Below are 18,668 nucleotides of genomic sequence, written 5' to 3'. Positions count from 1 at the left end.
CTGGGATGTCACGAGTGAGGAGGGAAAAGAGAAAGTTCCCCGAGATGTGGGGCCGGGAGAAGCAGCAGCTCCCTATGCCTGCGAGAAACACCAGGCTCAGAGGCAGGGGAGAAAGGAGGAAAAGTTGGAAGGCACGGAAAGGGAAGGAAAAGGCGAGTTCCAGGGAGGCTGCTATCCAGGAAGAAAGCGGAGGGAGGGGCGAGGCGAGACAGACAGCGATGGAGGGGAACCAGAGGGGCATGGGAGAGTTGGCTGCTCCAGGCAGGGCCTACTCCGAGGGCTCATCCAGCAGAAGCTCCGCTAAAAATGGCTGCTTTGCTTCCACTGCCCCTTCCCCCTCCCCCGGAGCTCCCGGCCCTTCCCTCGGTGGCCCCGGGCGGCTGCGAGCCGGGGGCCGACACTCACCAGGCAGAAGAGGTTGGAATGGCAATCCTCCAGGCTGGCCCCGTTCGGCACGAAGCAGGAACTCATCCTCACAGCCACAACCCACACGCCATTATCCCACAGCCTCCGACAAGAAAGAAAGAGACAGACAGAGAGAGAGAGAGAGAGAGGGAGAGGGAGAGAGGGAGAGACAGACAGCGAGAGGGAAAGGGGGAGGGGGGCTCTGCACACGCACAAATAATAATACAATTAAATAAGGGATTTACAGACACACGCACGCGAAATAGTGGTAGGGGGAATAACCCGCGAGGAGAGACAGAGAGGTGTGGGGGAGAGGGGGGGGAAAATATTAAAAAAAAATTAACAAAATATAAAAAATTAAAGAGGAACTCAGAACGTTTTCTCGTCTTCTGGAGCTCAATCGGGGGTGTAAAGCCGCCGTGGAAGGGGAGAACAGAAAGAGGGAGGTGGTAAGTAATCCAACGACGGGAGATTAAGATCAAAATCCTCCCTGTTCCTCTTGTCTTCTCGTTCGCATAAGGAGAGGAGGGAGAGGAGGTAAGGTGAAGGGGTAATTGATCCAACAAGAGAATAAAAATGGGGTAATTAATCCAGGGGGCTAGGGGTAAAAATCAGTTGACATCCCTCCTTCCTCTCTTCTCAGATGCCAAGCAAGAGAAGCAGGAAAAAATAAATAATCCAGCGGGGGCAATTAATCCAGAACCCCCCCTCCTCTTCCTCCTGTTCCTTTAGTCATCAGATGAGAAAGGGGCAAATTGTGGAATGACTGGGAAGGATTGGCCGTGGGAGAGAGAGAAAAATCCAGGCTCGTCTCTTCGGAGTCCGAGGGCAACAGGGTGTGGGGGGGTCAGATTCTTCTCCCCTGCTCCAAAAATATTCCAAATAAATTAAAATTTAAAATCATAAAAACAAACTTCAGGGGCCAGAAGCAAGGCCAGTCTGAAGAATTCGTAAAGGCAGAGCAAGAAAAATTTCCTGGGGTGTACCCCAAAAAAACATCTGCGGGGGCAGGGGAGGGGGGAAGGTATTCCTTGAGAGAGAAAGGCCGCAAAAGTCTCCTCAGCAGCCCAGCGGGGGATTAAATTCCCGTGTGGAAACCCCCCCTCCCCAAAACGAAATACTCTTCGCAGCGAGGGCGAAACCAAAATATCCTCCGCTGGGTAAAAATTCCTTCCGTGGGGAAAGGAGGGAGGGGGAGAAGGGTGGAAGGAGGAAATTGCGGGTGACCCTCGAAGTCTCTTCGGGGAAGGATGGAGGAGTCTCCGGGAGGCCGATCCCCAGCCTTTTCGGGGGAGGAGGAGGACGCGGTAAATCGCAGAGTGTCTTCGGGGAGCCCGGTCCTCCCCAGCTGTCCTCGGGGGCCGGGGGACCCCGCAAAGTCTCTTCGGGGGAAGCGGAGCCCTCACGGCGGGCAGGGGGACGCGACCCCCGCCAGAGCCCGGGGGGCGGCGAGGCGGGGAGGGACCAGCTCAGCTGCGAGGCCGGTCCTTTAAAAATAAAGGGGAAAAAAAAAGAAAAAAAAAAAACAAACCAACAAAACAGGGGAAGAAAAAAAAAAAGCGCGAGGGGGGGGGAATATAAAAAACGATCGTCTTCGGCCGGAGCGGTCTGTGCCGGGGGGGCGGGGGAGCCCCGAGACCGCTCGCTCTCCTCAGGTGCGGGTCCCCGCGGGGGCGGTGGGCGGAGGGCCCCCTCCCCGAGGCTCCTGGGCAGGGCGGGGAGGCGGCGGCCGAGCCCCGGGCTCTGCTCAGCCCGAAGGGGTCGGAGCCCCGCAATTCCCGGCGCCGCCGACACACAGGGACGCGGCGGCCGCCGCCGCTGCTGCCGCTGGCGGAGTCGGTGCCGCGAAGCCCCCGCCGGCGCGTCGCCTCCCCTCAGCGGTGCCTCTGTCGGCGGCTGCCCGGCCGCGGCATCCTGTGGCGGCGGGAGCCTCAGCGCGGGTCCCCCATGGCCGGAGCGGGAGCGGATCCGGCTCCCGGGTAATTCCGAGACCCTTTTTCTTTAATGGCGGCCACAGGGACGGCGGTCGGGGCCCCCCTGCCGCGCTCCCATTGGCCGCCGCGCCGTCACGTGGGCGCGCACCGCCATGGCCGCCGGCGCCGCTGGGGGAAGGCGGGTGCGGCGGCGGCGCGCGGCCGCCAGGGGCGTCCGGGGCGCTGCGGAGCCCCCGCCTTGCTCGTTGGGCCGGCGCCATCTAGCGGCTGGGCCTGGAGGCGGCGTTCCGGCGGGGCCGCGGGTTCGAGTCCCGCTCCCGCTGGGCCCACGGGCCCCGGGATGGTGGGGATGGCTCGGGGTGGAAGGAGCGCGGTGGGGCGGCCCGGAGCGCAGGATCATGTCTGGGATATTGCCACGAAAGAGGGTCCGCAACCTCTCTGGGTAAAGTACCCCTTGGATAAGTTCTTCCCCATGTTCAGGTGGAGCTCCCTGGGCATCAGTTCGTGCCCGCTGTGCCATGTCCTGGGGATTGGCAGCACTGAGCAGAGCCTGGTGCATCTTTTGGCAGCCCATTTCGATATTTACACCCTTCCCTAATCCCTGCTGGGGCTCCCATCCATTCCAGGGCTGATCCCAGTGTGGGCCATAAAGGCTGGTTGGACTCAGCGGTCCCTGTGGAAATCCTGGGATTCTGTGCCCAGCCCGGGGCACCTCCGGTCAGCCCGGGCCAAAGTCCGGGCACAGAGCGTGCCCCAGCTCAGGAACACTCGCCTTGGCTCCCCTGCCACAGCTTCCACCCCTTGGCAGAGCATTCCCCAGATCTGCACAGAGCAAATTCCAGAGTGAGGATCTCGGAGCCTTTTTGAAAAGATAGGGCAAGAATTGTGAAAGCTGACTTTAATATTTAATGCAAGCATTAATGTTCTCACAGACAGCCTCTCTTCCTAAGCAGAGCCCAACTCCAAACCCATTTTTTTCCATCCATGCCCGGATCCATATTGTGCAGTTCAAGAGGATGAAGTAGGTGGCTTCTCTGTTACTACATGCACAGATTTGCAGAAGGACTGTGAGATTATTCAGAATTAAGATGCTACAGTGACAGTGAAAGCTATTTTTAAGAGATGTTTGGAAAGTGTATGCGTCTTACTAATCCTCTCATATTACACATTAATTTTCTAGGCAATGCCTTGCATGTAAAATGGAAAATTTTAAATTACTATATGCAGAATTTTTACTGCAGCGTTCGAGTGAAAACACAAACCAGTGTAAAGCACCTAAAGTAAAAGAAAGCCCTGAATGTCTCAGCTAACCTGACATTCACATTAAAATATGATATGTTCATGCAACAGCAGCACGTTGATCACAACCATGCAACACGATGATGTTTCAAAGGCCCTGCAAATTATTTCAGGACTCCTGAACAAGACGAGCGACAACCTTCTGCAAATGTCTTGATAGAGTAGGAGGAAAGAAGGACACTCTATAAATAAACTTATATGACAAGTTAAAAAAAATAAGTGAGGCTAGATATATTCACCAAGAGAAACTTTGAAGATTTACTCACACTGAGCCTATTTTTGTATGCCAGTGTAGGCAAGCAAGATTCTTCTTTTCATCTAAATAGAAGCGGAGTATTTTTAAACGCAGGAGATTCATTCCCTCAGTGCTCATGGCAGCACGGCAGCTGGGGCCGGAGCCGGGATGCGGGGGGAGGGCTCCGGGGGAAGCAAACCCCTTTCCAAGGGGAACAGATGGTTTTCCCTGGCTGGCTGCAGCCCAGGGCTGCCAGGAGCGTTCCTGGGTGCCCAGGGCCAGCCCCGGCCCCTCGGGAGTCCCCGGGCACCCCGATGGCCCTGGGGGGAGGCTCTCGAGTCACTCCTCCCCTCGGAGAAACGTGAAGGGCATCGGGGAAAGCAGGATTCTGCATTAAGCACATGAGAGCTGCTATGGGTTTGTCACTAAGAGGGAAGAGAATCCCTTGGTAAAAGGGATTTGGTAGATTTGGATGTCCAGGACAATGGTTCTTGCAAGTCTGGATTGATTTCAGGATAATTTTCCCATTTCTTTTCCCTCAAACAGCTCAGCTCCGTGTCTGGAAGAGAGGATTAGTGTCTAACACTGGGGTTGGTGTGGCTGCACCTCCAGCTTTGAGGACCTCACTCACTTCTCTACACAAAGCATTTTGGGATCTGGTTCATCAGTCCTGACACATCCATCACAACAAATCCTTCTGTAGGATCCCAGCACAAGTGCAGAGCATCCAGTAAACCTAAACCCAGGATAAGGAGCTGATAAAATATCCACCAAAGAGGGAAGAAAGCTAACACATCAATTGGGGAATTTTGAACTCCAGTTCCTCCTGGCTCACAACCTTGCAGCTTTCCCAATTCCATGTACAGCACCTCAGAGCAGCAATGCACAATGGAGAGCAATCACATCCATGGCTGGTGAATTCTGCACCTGAGACACTGCTGTCCTTTGTACTCTTTGGGAAATAAAACAGAGAGGAGGCAGATTAAAAAAGCATTGAGGAAAAAATGCTGTTGAAAATGTGCTTTGTTTTGTAGATAGGTTCTTATAGAGTTCTCATCTCTGCAACTTCCAGAAGTGCATTAAGCTGCATAATTAGCATCTGTCACATGAAGCTTTTTCCTTCCCTCTTCCTCTCCCTAGAGGGAACCTGCATAAAGAAATTTTAATATAAATTTTAGTATCTACTCTGCACAGTGCAATCATATTAGGAAAGCTACAGGCAAGTCAGTTTGTGCTCAGTCTAAGGCTTATCTTTGTGTAATAGAAACTTTACTATTTTTTTTAAATGTTGGTGATCCAATTTAAAAATTAACCAGTCTCTTGGAAAGACACCAGGGGTGGGGAGAGATGGTCCCCATTGCATCAGATTTAAACCAGTGGAATTGCCAGGAATTAAATTGTCAGGTATTAAATCCCTACAATTTCACATGGAAACTTCCAGCCAAAAGGAGTAAGGGCTGGGTGATTTCCTCTTCTAGTCAAAGCATTTATTTTGAAAGGAATATTTATATTTTTAAAACATCTAAATAAAGCAGGAGTTCATGTTGCTTTGTCCTTCACATCAAGAGATTCTCCACTGCTGAATGTAAAAGTCAATGGATTACAGCATCTCCTGGTGAATCTCTGCAGGCAAAAGAAGATGCTGCTTTTTAGAAATAAAGATGAAATAGAAATAAATGCAGCTTAACAATAGCAACATGACAAACAACTCTATTATTCAGCCTCTGATTTCCATTCAGACTCCTCATTTTTTGAAGTATTTCTTTTCTACTTAATTATTCCAAGAAAATTGAGATTATAGGATTGAACATACTGCCAACAACCTGAGGTATGGAGTGCAGAGTGAGTGCTTAAACTTCAGCTGCAGAGGTGGTAATTATTGTAATTGGTGCATGTGAAGCAAATATATCAAGTAGTGTAGAGTTCAAACTCGTGCCAGTCAGTCTCCAGTTGGCACCAACATTTCTGTCAGGAGGATACAGAGGTCTCAGCAGGACTTATTACTGGCAACTCTTCAACACTTCTCTTCTCCAAATGGTTTCAAGGGGATTTGGGTGGGAAGAAAGATAATTTTTAACAAATTAAACTACCTACAAATGGCGAGCTGCCCAGAGCCACCTAGTCTGCCTTAGTCACTACTACCAAACCATTTTCAAAAAGAAGATTAAAAATATCACTGCTGGCAAAATTGCCTACCTGGCTTTAACAACTTCATCAGATCCCTGCAAAATTACCCAAACATGTGCAGTACACCAGGCTACAAGTGAGTGTAAAATATGTCCAGAGTAAAAGGTAGAGCAGAATCTTCACTCAGCGTGTCTTGAGTTACCAGAATCCAAATATCCCAATAAGGATATATCCTATAATTAAAAAAAAAAAAAATTAAAATCAGTTTTTAATTGAAATTTAGAAGGATTAGGAGGAATGGTGATTTCCCATTAGTATTTATGTCCCAGCATTTGGAAGGTGCAAACCAGAGCTCAGCTCTGCACTCTGAGCTCTCCCAGGAGCCTCTGCCCTGTGCCAGATTGATGTCCAGCTGCTTTGTTTAGACCTTGCTAAAATGCCTCTTTCTAATGGTGGATTTGTCATTTCTAGCAGAGGTCTCCAAGAGAAGATTTGAGTTTAATGCACAGCAATAAAAAGAGGAATATGAGAATTCTTGCTCTCTTTAGTGTCAGCTTTGGTTAAGACATATGAATGCACATGAATAGTCTTGTCAGAATCTCTGGGGCTACTGACATTCAAGATCTAACATATTATTACTTCTGACCAGAACATTAGCTGCTGTGCAGGAAGGAGAAGGGAAAGAGGAGAAAGGGATAAAGACAGGACCACTCCCTAATCAGACAGAAATTGTTATGGATTTCTCTGGCTGGAAATCTCTGAACAGAACTTTTATGCTGTGAAAATACAATGCTCACATTCTCCAACCTGATTGTAGAGCCTCTTTAAAATCTGCAGCAGGAAAAACAAAACCCAGCATCTTTTAATGCCTGATCTTGCTCATTTTACTCATGGAAAGGATCCTAATTAACCTATAAATAATGACTATACAACCAAGTATTACATCTTTGTAAGAGACATGTGCTAAGGGTGGTTTGAGCTGCTGACTCTATTTTTTAGAATTCCTTTGAATCACTATTTTCAGAGACAAATAAGCTAATTAATTTAGTTAAAATAAGGTAAATTTCATTCCAATCTCAGCATATATCAAATCTGGACACCACTACAATGGAAAGATTCATTCACCAGAGGCCAAAACCTTCCAATGTCCTCCTGGCTGAATAAAAATGTATTTCAGATATTTTTAGTTGTTATTGTTTGTAATTCATTTCTAAAGTAATTGAAAATATCCAGATATTGGTTTAATCAGTATTTTTGTGCTCTGAAATTTGAGCTGAAGGAGGACAACCAAAGGGAACACCCTGCCCTTTGTGACTGAAACCACCTTGAGAATCCATTCAGGAGCTCCAGCACATCAGACAAAGGCCTGGATTTGTTTGGAGCAATAAATGATAGAGACCTTTACATATTTGAAGTGCAACAGATGGTCCTGCAAGGAGAACAGAATGACTGGCAGACAGCACTTCGTTAGAGGGGCTTGGAATGTCTTCAGCAATTACACAGGCAGTGTTTTGGGGGGAAGCCCTGTCATCTCTGGGATTCTTCCCATGGAAATTGCTGTGATTTCCTTGGTGAGATGCTAAAAAATGGTATCTGCTAAAACCCAGGCAGGGAACTGGAAAAGGGAGCACCTTTGGCCCTCCCAAGGCTGCTCAAGATGAGGCTTCACCTGAGAAGAGAGATGGGAGTAGAAAAAGAATTAAATCAGCATGAAGGCAAAAGAACTTTGGGCACATAACTGTGAAACTGTTAATCCATGGCCAAGTATTCCATGGAAGTGTAATTCAGGAAAAAAACCAAGGTTTAGCACAAGGTCCAGCAGGCTTTTAGAAATTGGGAAGCCTATAGGTACAACAGGCAGAATATCAAGAAGAATACACCCAAAAGACCTGAATTATGAATAAGAACCTCCTTTCTTTGGGAAACTGGTGATTTTTGAGGAGTCCTCCTCCACATGAAACACTGTGGCTGCAGTTCTTCAGGGCAGGGGAAAGGAGTTTTTTGAGGCTGTCCATTCTTTCCATTTTCACAGACAAGCTATTTCACAAGCCAGCAATTAATAACTACAATTTCAAAGCAAGAGCAATAAAATGCTGATTTTCTACTGTAGATGTAGCTTAGAACAATTTAACTCCCATCTCCCCCATCCCTGTCATTCCAGGACTAATCTGTTCTGTTCCAAAACCTTCCCCACCAAATCCACTTGGAGTAAAATTTTCTGTGGCAACACAGGCACAACAAAAAACGTGTCCTTTCCCAATGTAACTTAAATGTTGATGGAATCATAACTGCATTACTCCCTCTCCAATTAGCAGCAGCATTCTTTATGTTTGCTTACGAAGCGTGAACCGTTCGCTTGTCACTACAAAGACCTTCTGTGGAGGACCTAAAAATACAGCCCCAGCAATTAAAATGACAACAACAGAGGTGGATTGGTCACATCATGACACAAAATATCCAGCTGTTTCTTCCCAGCACAAGGACATGAAATATTATGAGGAAATTTCGACAGGCCACGTAACGCTGCTGGATATTCTGGGGGAAATCTGGATTTCCAAGAAAGGAGGAGATTGATGTGGAACTATGTCTGAGATCACAGATTGATTTTTTCCACTTGATCAGGATTGTCATTCACGCTTTTTATCTGTACAAATTTTCCTTTTTTCTCTGCTGGAACTTTATTTTGTGAGAAATTCTCTAAATCTAAGAAAAATTCGAGGTGGAGTATCCTCAAAAATAAGGCAAAAAGTGATCTGATAGGGTTAGATCTAGAAAATCAGATTTTAAACTTACTTAATTTGGTTGTGTTAAAAACATTCTAAGAGTTTATTAAGACCATAAGTCTCATTATAACAAACAGAACATCTTGTATAATCACATCTGTCTGCTGCTGGTTCCTGCCTATTCTGCTTCCCAATCAGATGGGAAGTTATTTGTAATACATGTGGGGAATTTAAAAAATAATTTAGAATATATATTTAAATAATAAGAAAGGCTGAAAATGAAATGTTTCAGGTTAGTTTTTCCTAGTTAGTATTATAGGAGATAGATGTAGAGATATAAATATAGATATATTTATCCTTCCCAGTTAGCATTATAGGAGGTAGATGTAGAGATATAAATATAGATATATTTATCCTTCCCAGTTAGCATTATAGGAGATAGATGTAGAGATATAAATATATTTATCCTGAAGTGATAAGGTAGCTTTGATTTCTAATACAGCAGGAGAAAATAACTGACACACACAGAACCAGCCACTCAAGGGGGGGAAAACACCCAAACACTGTCTATAGAATCCACCTACAGATATGTCCTTGGAGAAAAACTGATGAGAAAATTATCAGGCAGATTTTTCCTTGCTCTTTCCATCCTGGAAGTTTTTGCCTCTCCTAACAGCACAGCCATGGCAAGTGATATGTATCAGAATTCATCCATGCAGTTTATTTTGCACATCAAATTGATTATCCATGACTTCTTAGGCAAACACAGGAATGCAGAAAACATGTCAGCTGTTATAGAGAATATATGGGCATTGCTCTCCTTACTTCACATTTAGAAAGAGCAGCAGATAATGAGCTCAACCATTACCTTGAGAATAAATTTCATTTCCAAGTTCAGGAGTATCTCTGGGTTCTCATCTGTTTTGTGAACCAGAACTTACAGGTAGCTCATAACATTTGTCTTCTGAGCTGTGTTTGTCTCCAGAGTAATTGTCATCAGTGGGCAAAGGCTCTGATGTCCTCATCCTCATGCCTTCAACCATGATGACCTTACAGACTCAAAGCAGTCACTGCAAATACAGAAGACAAGGAAAAAATTTAAGAAATAAAAGCCCTGTCTTTTTCCTTCCTTAAATTCCCAGAATTCATCTTCAGATTCATGCCTGTAGCAAAAAAAAAAAAAAAAAAAAAAAAAAAAAAAAAAAAAAAAAATCAGACTAAAATATTACCCTTCTGTATGTTTCATCTGAAGTAATTGCTTGGCAACAAACATCTCTTGCTCTGCAAGAATTCTGCAGTGAATTTATTCACATCAGGAAAAACACAGCAGAAAGGTGTCTGGTTTGAAAGTTTCCAAATCAGACACCAGGCACAAAAACCCAGAGTGACAGAACAGGCAAGACCCAACCTGGGACCATCCTGGGGACACACAGACCATCTTTTCATCAGCAGCCACAGGAAATATAAGACAACCAAAAGTTTTGAGATCAGCAGGTTCTGACAAATCAGTAATTAATTCTGAGCTGTAATAATAATAATGTGTGTTTGAGCAATATGGCATAAATATCATTATTCTTTGCAGATATTTGCTATTCATTACAATGGAAACTGTTCCATTCTGCACTGTGGTAACACAGTGGGATCAGACCCCATTTTTATGAAGACACCAAGCACAAGATGTTCAATCTCAGAAGGTGAATTCCAAGACATTGGGCTGATAAAGGCATTTGAGATTCTGTAAAACATATATCATACAATAATTACATTTCATTATGTGGTTTACAAAAATCTATTCACTGAACTACAGAAGCTTGTCAGGCATTCTTTATTCCCAAAGAATAACATTCATCCATGAAAACAGTCTGATTTAAATAACTGAGTGCTGGCAGATGAAAATTACTGGATAAAGCAAATAGTGTCTTATTGAAAATCAAAGCTACAAGTTTGAGTCACTCTTACTACTGAGATACTCACACCTGACCAGGCTTTAGGTACTGGAAATGCCATCTGTTTTCAGACACATTGGCCTGGCTGTTGGCAGAATCCTTGCAGGATTTTGCAGTGAAATCAAACAAGTCAAAGTCTGGAAGGCTTGAAAACTTGGCCCCTGAATGAGTGCAAAATGCAAGTAAAACATGAAGCTGCAATCACAATACAGGAGTGGAGATGGAGCTGCAGCTGGAAGTTCAATCAAACCCCTTTGTGTGAAGTGAGTGACCATCACTCAGTTTTGTATTTGGCATCAGACCTTGGGGAGCAGAAAACCAGGGAGAAGGCAAAACTTGTGCTGGGAAGATCTGAAAGATTCAGGGAGGAAATTGGTGGGAAGTGCCCTTCCTCTCCTGCAGACACTGCACAGCAACTGCAGGGAACAAGCAAAAGGCAGGAGAACACAGCACATGGATCCTAAAGCCACAAACTGCTGGGAGCACAAGGGAGAATCAACCCCCCTCCTGTCAGGTAGAGCAGAGCCTGTGTCAACAGGAATCACACACTCCCACTGTTGCTCAACAGATGTACTTGAACTAGAGATAAGGCACTTCAAAACTGCAGGGAAGTTATGTGCAAAAGGTGTTGCCTCCTGTGCCTCTCTCCATGCAGGGAGGGAACACCAGGCAGGATTCAGACACCTCATTCTGCAGTAAGGGAGGAAAAATGAGCACAAGGATTCTTGTCAATACAAATTATCCAGAGTAGAAGGTGGGAGACAACCTTATAAAGCAAAAGCACAGAGTCAATAATACATTGATAAATCAGAATACAGCAAGTACACTTACCACTGGAGAAAGCTGAGAGTAAATCTCTCCTGAAGAAGGCTCTAAGCCCATTTTCCCATTTCAAACCTGTATCACCAGTGAAGTGCCGTAAATGAATATTCTCCTGCAGATAAAGTGGTTGTCTTCACCTTTTGGCAGCTGCAGTAAAAACAAAACAAATCCTGCAAGGAGGTTTTACTCCTGAGAGTAATCTCCTCAAAGAGAGAGGAGAAAGCAAGAGCTAAAATCACTTGCACAATCATGTTTCATAACTGTTCCTAGGCTGGTGCTATTGCTCTTTCCTGAGTACAAAAAATGCACAAACTTTTCTCCCTCTTCTACTAAGAGGGAAAAAAAAAAAAATCTGCTTATCTTTGGATACACAGAGACTTTGGAGGAGCTCCAAACAATGGAGCACTGTGTGCCCCACTCATCACACAGACACTGAAGAAAGAGTGTGGCAAAGAATGCACAAAGTATGTAATTACTGTTTCACAAGATAATTCCATTATTAATACATCCCCAAAGATAGCATGCACAGCGCTGCAGTTTAATTAGATGGTAACTGGAGGGGGTTTGAATTTATGAGGTAATAAATATATTTTGGACTAATAAACTCCAAGGCTGAAGTGTTTATTAATCTAGAATATAAAGATTACATAGTTGATAGGAGACAACCTCAGGTTGTGCTGAGATGCCTGTTGTTTATACACTTCAAAATTAATATTTTCCTCTTTTGGGAGCAAGATTAGAAAGCCAAGATTGCGGTGGATGGTGCTGAAAAATACCAGAAACTGCCCAACAGTTCTGTGTTCTCACAGGCAAAGACTATTTAAGTCTCAGCAGATGGTGTGGTTTTTAAGGTTTCACCTTTTAATCAATTTATCACCTCCTAAACTATTCAGTACTGCAAATAAACTCCCTTCTGACACTGTCAGTGCCTCATTCTGATGGTAAAAACCACAGATTCCCTTGTAGGATAACCAGACCCTTTACAAGACTATCAGACCTCACCTCTGTTCCCCCCAGACATTCAATTCCATCTTCATTTTCCTGCTCATGGATTCACCTGCAAGACCACATGAACAATTTTGGTTGAATTTTTTTCTCTCCTGAACATGGTTACAGAAACTTTTTGCCTGGTGCAGCACATGAAGGATTTGGGAATCAGCTGTTGTGAGGATTTATATCCCAACCAGCTGTGCCAGGAAGTCAGAGGAATCAAATGGTCTCATCTATTAACTTGTCCTCAGGTAGTTACAACCAGAGCTTTATAAATTAGCCCACAGCTCAGTCCATTTAAACCACATTTCTCTGCTCTTTTGGAAGTGCCAATGCCTCACTCAGGCAAGACAGAAGACCAGGAAAAAATGGGCATGATTGAAGTCAAAGACCAGTTTTGCTTAAGTCAAAGCTAAATTGAGGGCTGAGGGAATTGCAGAGAAAGAAAAAGAAGAAACATGAGGAGGAGAAACCTGTGGGATCTTGCAGGTGAATCAAGACTGAGGAGTGCAAAGGAGCTGCTCCCATTCCTGGCTGAATGATGGATGCTGGACAAAACCAGGGCAATGAACCCTGGCTGTGCCAAAGGAGCTGTGGGGCAGGAAAAGAGGAGAGAGGTGAGACACACCACAGCTTGGATTTATTGGGGAGGAAAACCCTGCTTCTCTGAGCCAGCCTATGGTGCCAGCAGGAAGAAAGTATCATTACCAAGGGCTGTAGAGATTTAAAGATATTAAAGAAACTGTTTATTAAGGAGCTTGGGTGATCCAAATAGAATTGGCTGTGTGTTCAGACAGATTCCAGGGTGTGCCACAGGTTCAGGACAAAAACCTCAACACTAATTTTAGAGAAGACCCTACAGATAAATCATGGAAGATGACAAAGAACCATTTCCAGAGCTCCTGCTCCTTCATTCCCAGGCTCACATCCTCTCACCAACTGAAGCAAGTCACAGAACCAAGTTTCCAATATTAAATCTCCAGGCAGTGTGTTATTCATACAGCTTATGGAGATGTCTTTACCCTCTGGAAAAACAAAGTTTAAGAAAAATGGCTCCATCTTTGGGGAGCATTTTAAGTCTCAGGATAACTACATTAGGAAATCTAACTCTATTACTTTCTATCTTACATTTTATTACAAGATTGGTAATAGGAAATTACCAAATAAAATTGGTATTTTACTTGGTAATTTTTTTCCATGGGCCTCGTCTAATATGAAAGATGGTGATCATCAAATTTATTCAAGTTTTCCTGTCAACAACATCATTAACCAAATCCCTCAATTTCAAAGTAAATAAAAGCATCTGGGCTTCTTGCACAGCAAGACTGACTTGCATATTTAAGCCTCATATATAGATGAATCTGCACTGGACCAAATTTGCATATTAATGAAGGACTAATTGCTCTTTGCAGTCAATTTTATGCAGATGAATTTACTCCTCTCAGTACAATTTTCATAATGTTCGGAAAGAACCAAAAAATGTAAAACTTTGTAAAAAAGTACACAAATGTTAGACAATCAAGGAAGAAATATCCTAATGGCTTCCAACAGCTTTACATTAAATCGTATATAATTCATCTTTTATACTGTTGCTTTATTTTAACAGCCTCCCACAAAGAACAGAACAATCCATGGAATAACTTCAGCCTATTCCCCCTCCTCGGTCTCACATTTTAACAGCTTGTAATAACCCATTCTATGATCCAGTTTCCAGCTGGAAGGATGGAGCCTGAATTTTTAGGAGAAGTTAAATTTGCTAAACAGGAATTTATTTGCTCCCAGACATCCTCATGCCACAGGACAGTTAGGACAGAGTTTGTCCCACACATTTGTAAGGTGGTTTCTATCCAGTTTTGCACTATTAAGGAAAAAATGTCCAAATTTTTGTTGAGCCTCCCCTGAGGTAAAGTACAAAATATCAAAAGAAGGAGAGGAAAATTCATGGGAAAGAAAAACATCAAAAAAATGCTGAGGAGAAAATTATAATAAAGGGAAAAAGATATGGAAGTAGAAGATGAAGGGAAGTGGAAAGGGAAGGAGAGAAAAATGATGCTTCAATGTGTTTATTCAGGTCTGGCTGAAAAGAAAAGAAGGATTTAGGAGAAAGTTCAAGGCAAAGTAAACAAATAAAAGAAAAAAAATGCAGCCACAAGTGTAACCACAAAAAAGGAAAAGAACAGGAAAGATAATGAAATAAGAAATAAGTGAGAATCAGAAAGCACAGGATACATAAAGAAACAAATAAAAGGAAATACAAACCCCACAGTTTTTCCTCATTCTGCCAGAACAGAAGGGCAGAGTTAGTGGGAATGCTTCAGGAATGTGAATTTGCATGTATAGCCTTCCTCCTGCCAAAGAAAAAAGCCTTATTTTAACTGTGAAGACTGATAACCATAATATTTATATGTATCATAGAATCACTTACAGAAGACCATTTTAATCAGAAAAGGAATTGCATAAAGGAAAGGTACAGCTTTGAATGACTTGGAGCCTCTTGTAGAAGGAACATGGGAACACAGCTCACCTTCCCCACATCTGCCTTATCTTTGATGGCATTTTTTGTCCTTCTCTACAGCTTTTGCTCTTTTAACATCTCCTTTTTGAGGCAGAGAGTATTCACACAGATATATGATGGGTTTATAGTGGTACTAAGAAATCTTTTGTGGTTTTACTCTATTTCTTCTCTAATTTCCTACTATCCCTCTTCCTGGGCCTTACAGATCTCCTATGATCCCACAATTTGGCTCCAGAGAAGCAAGAGTTCATAAAAAAATTGTCATGTTCAAAATAAAATAATCCTCAGAATGAACATCTTTTGACTGAGCTGTCGAATTCTTCCAAAGAAGAACCAGAAAATCAGCCAGAAGGTCACTTTGGCATCTCTCCTTCTGCTCTTTCCCACCTTGATGACTGAAGAATTTTTCTGGGATAAAATCACTCCTCCATGAGCAATAAAAACAAAAGTTTTATGGAGGTAAGATCCCATTGCATGGAGAAAAAGGGGGGAAAAGGCTTTAGGGAAGAGGAGTTGGCAGAAAATATCAAACCAAGGGGAAGGACAGGGAAAATGCCAAGAGGCTTTCACCAGCACTCAAAAAAGAACAGGCCATAGAACAAAGACAAACAGAGCTACAAAATAATAACAGGAATAATTGGAAAAGAATGACAAATACTCCACCAGGAAAATACTGGAATGCTGCTGCTGAAGAATTCTCAGTGAGGAAGCAGGACTCAGTTCAGCTGGGCAGCCTGGAGGTTTGGCTCTTAAAAGTTATTTGACAACAAATTACAGCTCTTTGTGAATACTTGGAATTCTGGATTATTAATCCAAACTGTTTCCCTGTTTTGCTCATAGAGGAGAAGGAAGGGAAATGTTTCCCCTTTATAATTTCTGTACATTTATAATTTCTGAAACCTGCTCTGGGCACTGCCCCTCTTTCCCCAAAGATGTCTGGTTCAAGGCAGTAATGCTGTGTGAATGTAAACAAAGATAATTATTCCAACAAGAACAAGATGTTCCACCCAAAATGATTTGCTTTCCAGTGGCTGAGATTCCTACTCCTAATCATCAACAAAGGTTAACCTGACCAGATTTAATTAACCATTTAATACAAAAATAAAGTTGCATAAATAATGGAGGAGGGAGCTCACAGACACAACAGTGAATCCAAATAAATCCCTCAGCAAGCACAAACTCTGGGCTGTTATCACCTGATTACACTGATGTAAGAATTCCCAAGTTTTTAGATCAACTAGGCACAGTTTTGCACTTGTCTATGTGGAACTTGATTAACAGATTGTTTTAATTATTATTAAACAAACAGCAAAAAACAGGCAAGAAACCACATCCCTAAAATTCAATGATAAAATGAACCCAGTGATATTTCTTAGTACTGTGCTTCAAATTCATAGATTAAGTGGTTTGTACAGAGTATTTGAGGAGTACAATAAAATAAATCACTATTTCCTCATATATAAATATATATGTTGAGATATCAGATAGACATTTTAAATACAGACTTACTATTTTCAGTGAAAAAAAACAGTCATATTCTGGAATATTCCCTACTAATGAAACAAAAGCCTTCTATTACAACAATAAAGTAATTTGCAAGTACTAAATGCCATAAATTGGGAATACTGCAAAATATTTAACATTTCAAAGAATGTTAGGAAATATTATTGGCCCTGGATCTCTGGACAATGTGTGCAGCACTTGCTGGTTGTGCTCAGAGTTACCAAATATTGAATATTAAAGAAAAGAACTGGGCATCAGCCCTTCCATTTTCTCCCAGTAAAGTTTAAACATGCCTTAAAATAAACAGTTCAGTGCAAACCAACAGATCTGCTATTGATTCATTCTGTTCATAAAAAGTAACAACATCGTGGTAAATTCAATCTAGTCAATGAGAAGTTTATGAGCCTAAATCTATCAAAAGGGCAATGAAAGCTAATATATAGAGATTAAATAACAATCTGTGAGGAAAAGACACCCAACTTCCAATTCCAGGGCACTGGAATCATCTCCTGATGAAAAATAGGGTTTGAATTGTTTCAGAGGACACTGCAGCCATTTGCCCTTTTTAACAGCCTGGAAGTTCACAAGGCAAGATTAACTTATCATTTAACTGGAGTGGATCTCAAATAAAGTTTTTTGATTAAAATCTCCATTTCTGTGCCTCCTGGCAGTGCCAATATTGCTGGAGGCAGGACATCAGCTGCAACACCAGCAAATCTGGAATACACCGCCATAAACTGTAAATCAGCTTTGTCCTACTTTAATATTGGTTTAACAATAAAAAAAGAACTTGGTTGTTTAATATTTAAGTAGTACAATTATCCCTTTAGAACTGATCCAGGAGGACCCTTCATGGGTACAGAGTGTGAAAACAAGGAAGGGAATGTGGGTTTGCTCCATGAGGAGGGTTTATTTGTAGGGCCCAGCTGAAAGGTGAATTTGTGTGTGCTGAGGGGATGTCCCAGGGACTCTGGAGCAGGGGAAATCTGTCCCACAGTGCCAGGGACAAAACTGAACAACAAAGCTCAGAGCAGGGAGCTGGGAACAACATCCCTGGCCAGGCTGGTGCCTTGGTGTGGAAGCCCAGACACAAGGGTGGCTTTCTCTTTATGGAAGCCAAGGTTAGAGCAAGTAAAGTCTCCCTTCCCATTCTCCTCTCCTTCCCATCTTTTGTCACTTCAGGCTGAGTGAACACAGAAAAATGTCAAGTTTTGGGAGGAACACTTTAAACATGGGCTAAATGTTGTCCCTGAGCAAAGAAGCAGGAATGTTTAGATGGCGATTTTTGTGCTTTGGGGGAAGGTCAGAGAGGAAGACCTGCAGGGTGAATCAATCACTGCAGGGTGACTCTGGGTGCCAGTGCCCATTTCTGCCCACCCTGAGGACTCTGCTGGGCCACCAGGGCATGGCCAGTCTGCCCAGCCAGAGCTGTGGGTGCCATGGGTGCCATGGCTGCAGCACACATGTGAGGAACACAAGCACAGAGTTATTCACTACTCACACAGATGGGTAAGTCCACTCTGGAGATCTCTGCAGACTTGTGAAATCAGGATGACGTGTCTGGAATTCTTCCTCTGCTCTCCACTGCTGAAGTAACTCAGGCAAATGCAAGTTGGCAGCTCCTTTAAAGACTCCAATTTACCCATTTTACATAATAACTTTCAGCTGCATTAAACACAAACACACAAAAAAACCCAGGTAGCACCAACAGTGAAATCTAAATTTGGATTACTCACAGAGAAAACACACAAAGTCTGAATGATTTTGCAATTAAATCAGAAGCAAAATGAAGTCATTTTTACACTAAGCTGGATTGTCCATGGGACACATCAGTCTGCACCCAGAGGGAAGTGTAGGAGCAAAGTTCTGCACTTCCTGAGGCAGCTAAGGAATGGCAAATACATCCTCACACCTCTAGACCTGCTGGTTCCTCCCAAATCCAGAACAATCCAATCTCCTGGGGCATTACAAACCCCTTCTCACAACAGCCCTGCCAAAAGCAAAGGGCAGATTTCTGTATTAAAGATTCTCTTATTCCATAGCTCCTGATGAGTGCATGGCTGTCCCACTCCTTGGATATTCATTTATTTGTTGCTGGGCACAAGAAACCTGAAATCATAACTCTCCGATTGGATTCATTTGGTATTTCAATTTCCAATCTAAATTTTA

The 18,668-nt window shown here is 43.4% G+C and overlaps 1 protein-coding gene and 1 long non-coding RNA gene across 2 annotated transcripts in view; both read right to left on the bottom strand.

Moving 5' to 3' along the window:
* The window catches only part of MED13 (mediator complex subunit 13), a 53,955-nt gene extending 53,327 nt beyond the window's left edge, over nucleotides 1-628 (bottom strand). The window contains exon 1 of the mRNA XM_054287060.1: nucleotides 406-628. Coding sequence (XP_054143035.1) covers nucleotides 406-471 — 66 coding nt within the window. The 5' untranslated portion in view covers nucleotides 472-628. The remainder of the gene's footprint in view (nucleotides 1-405) is intronic.
* Nucleotides 629-9,607: 8,979 nt separating this feature from the next.
* Nucleotides 9,608-14,820, bottom strand: LOC128944299 (uncharacterized). The gene is made up of 3 exons (XR_008483788.1): nucleotides 14,741-14,820; nucleotides 11,501-11,638; nucleotides 9,608-9,793 (listed from the first exon to the last, which is right to left on the bottom strand). It is a non-coding gene; the product is annotated as an uncharacterized LOC128944299 (long non-coding RNA).
* Nucleotides 14,821-18,668: the final 3,848 nt, after the last annotated feature.

This window comes from Melozone crissalis, unplaced genomic scaffold, assembly GCF_028551555.1.
Source record: "Melozone crissalis strain CALT ecotype California unplaced genomic scaffold, PUWL_Pcris_2 ptg000057l_1, whole genome shotgun sequence".
Taxonomy (NCBI): domain Eukaryota; kingdom Metazoa; phylum Chordata; class Aves; order Passeriformes; family Passerellidae; genus Melozone; species Melozone crissalis.
The sequence above is the reverse complement of the archived record's forward strand: the minus strand, read 5'-3'. Positions and strand labels throughout refer to the sequence as shown.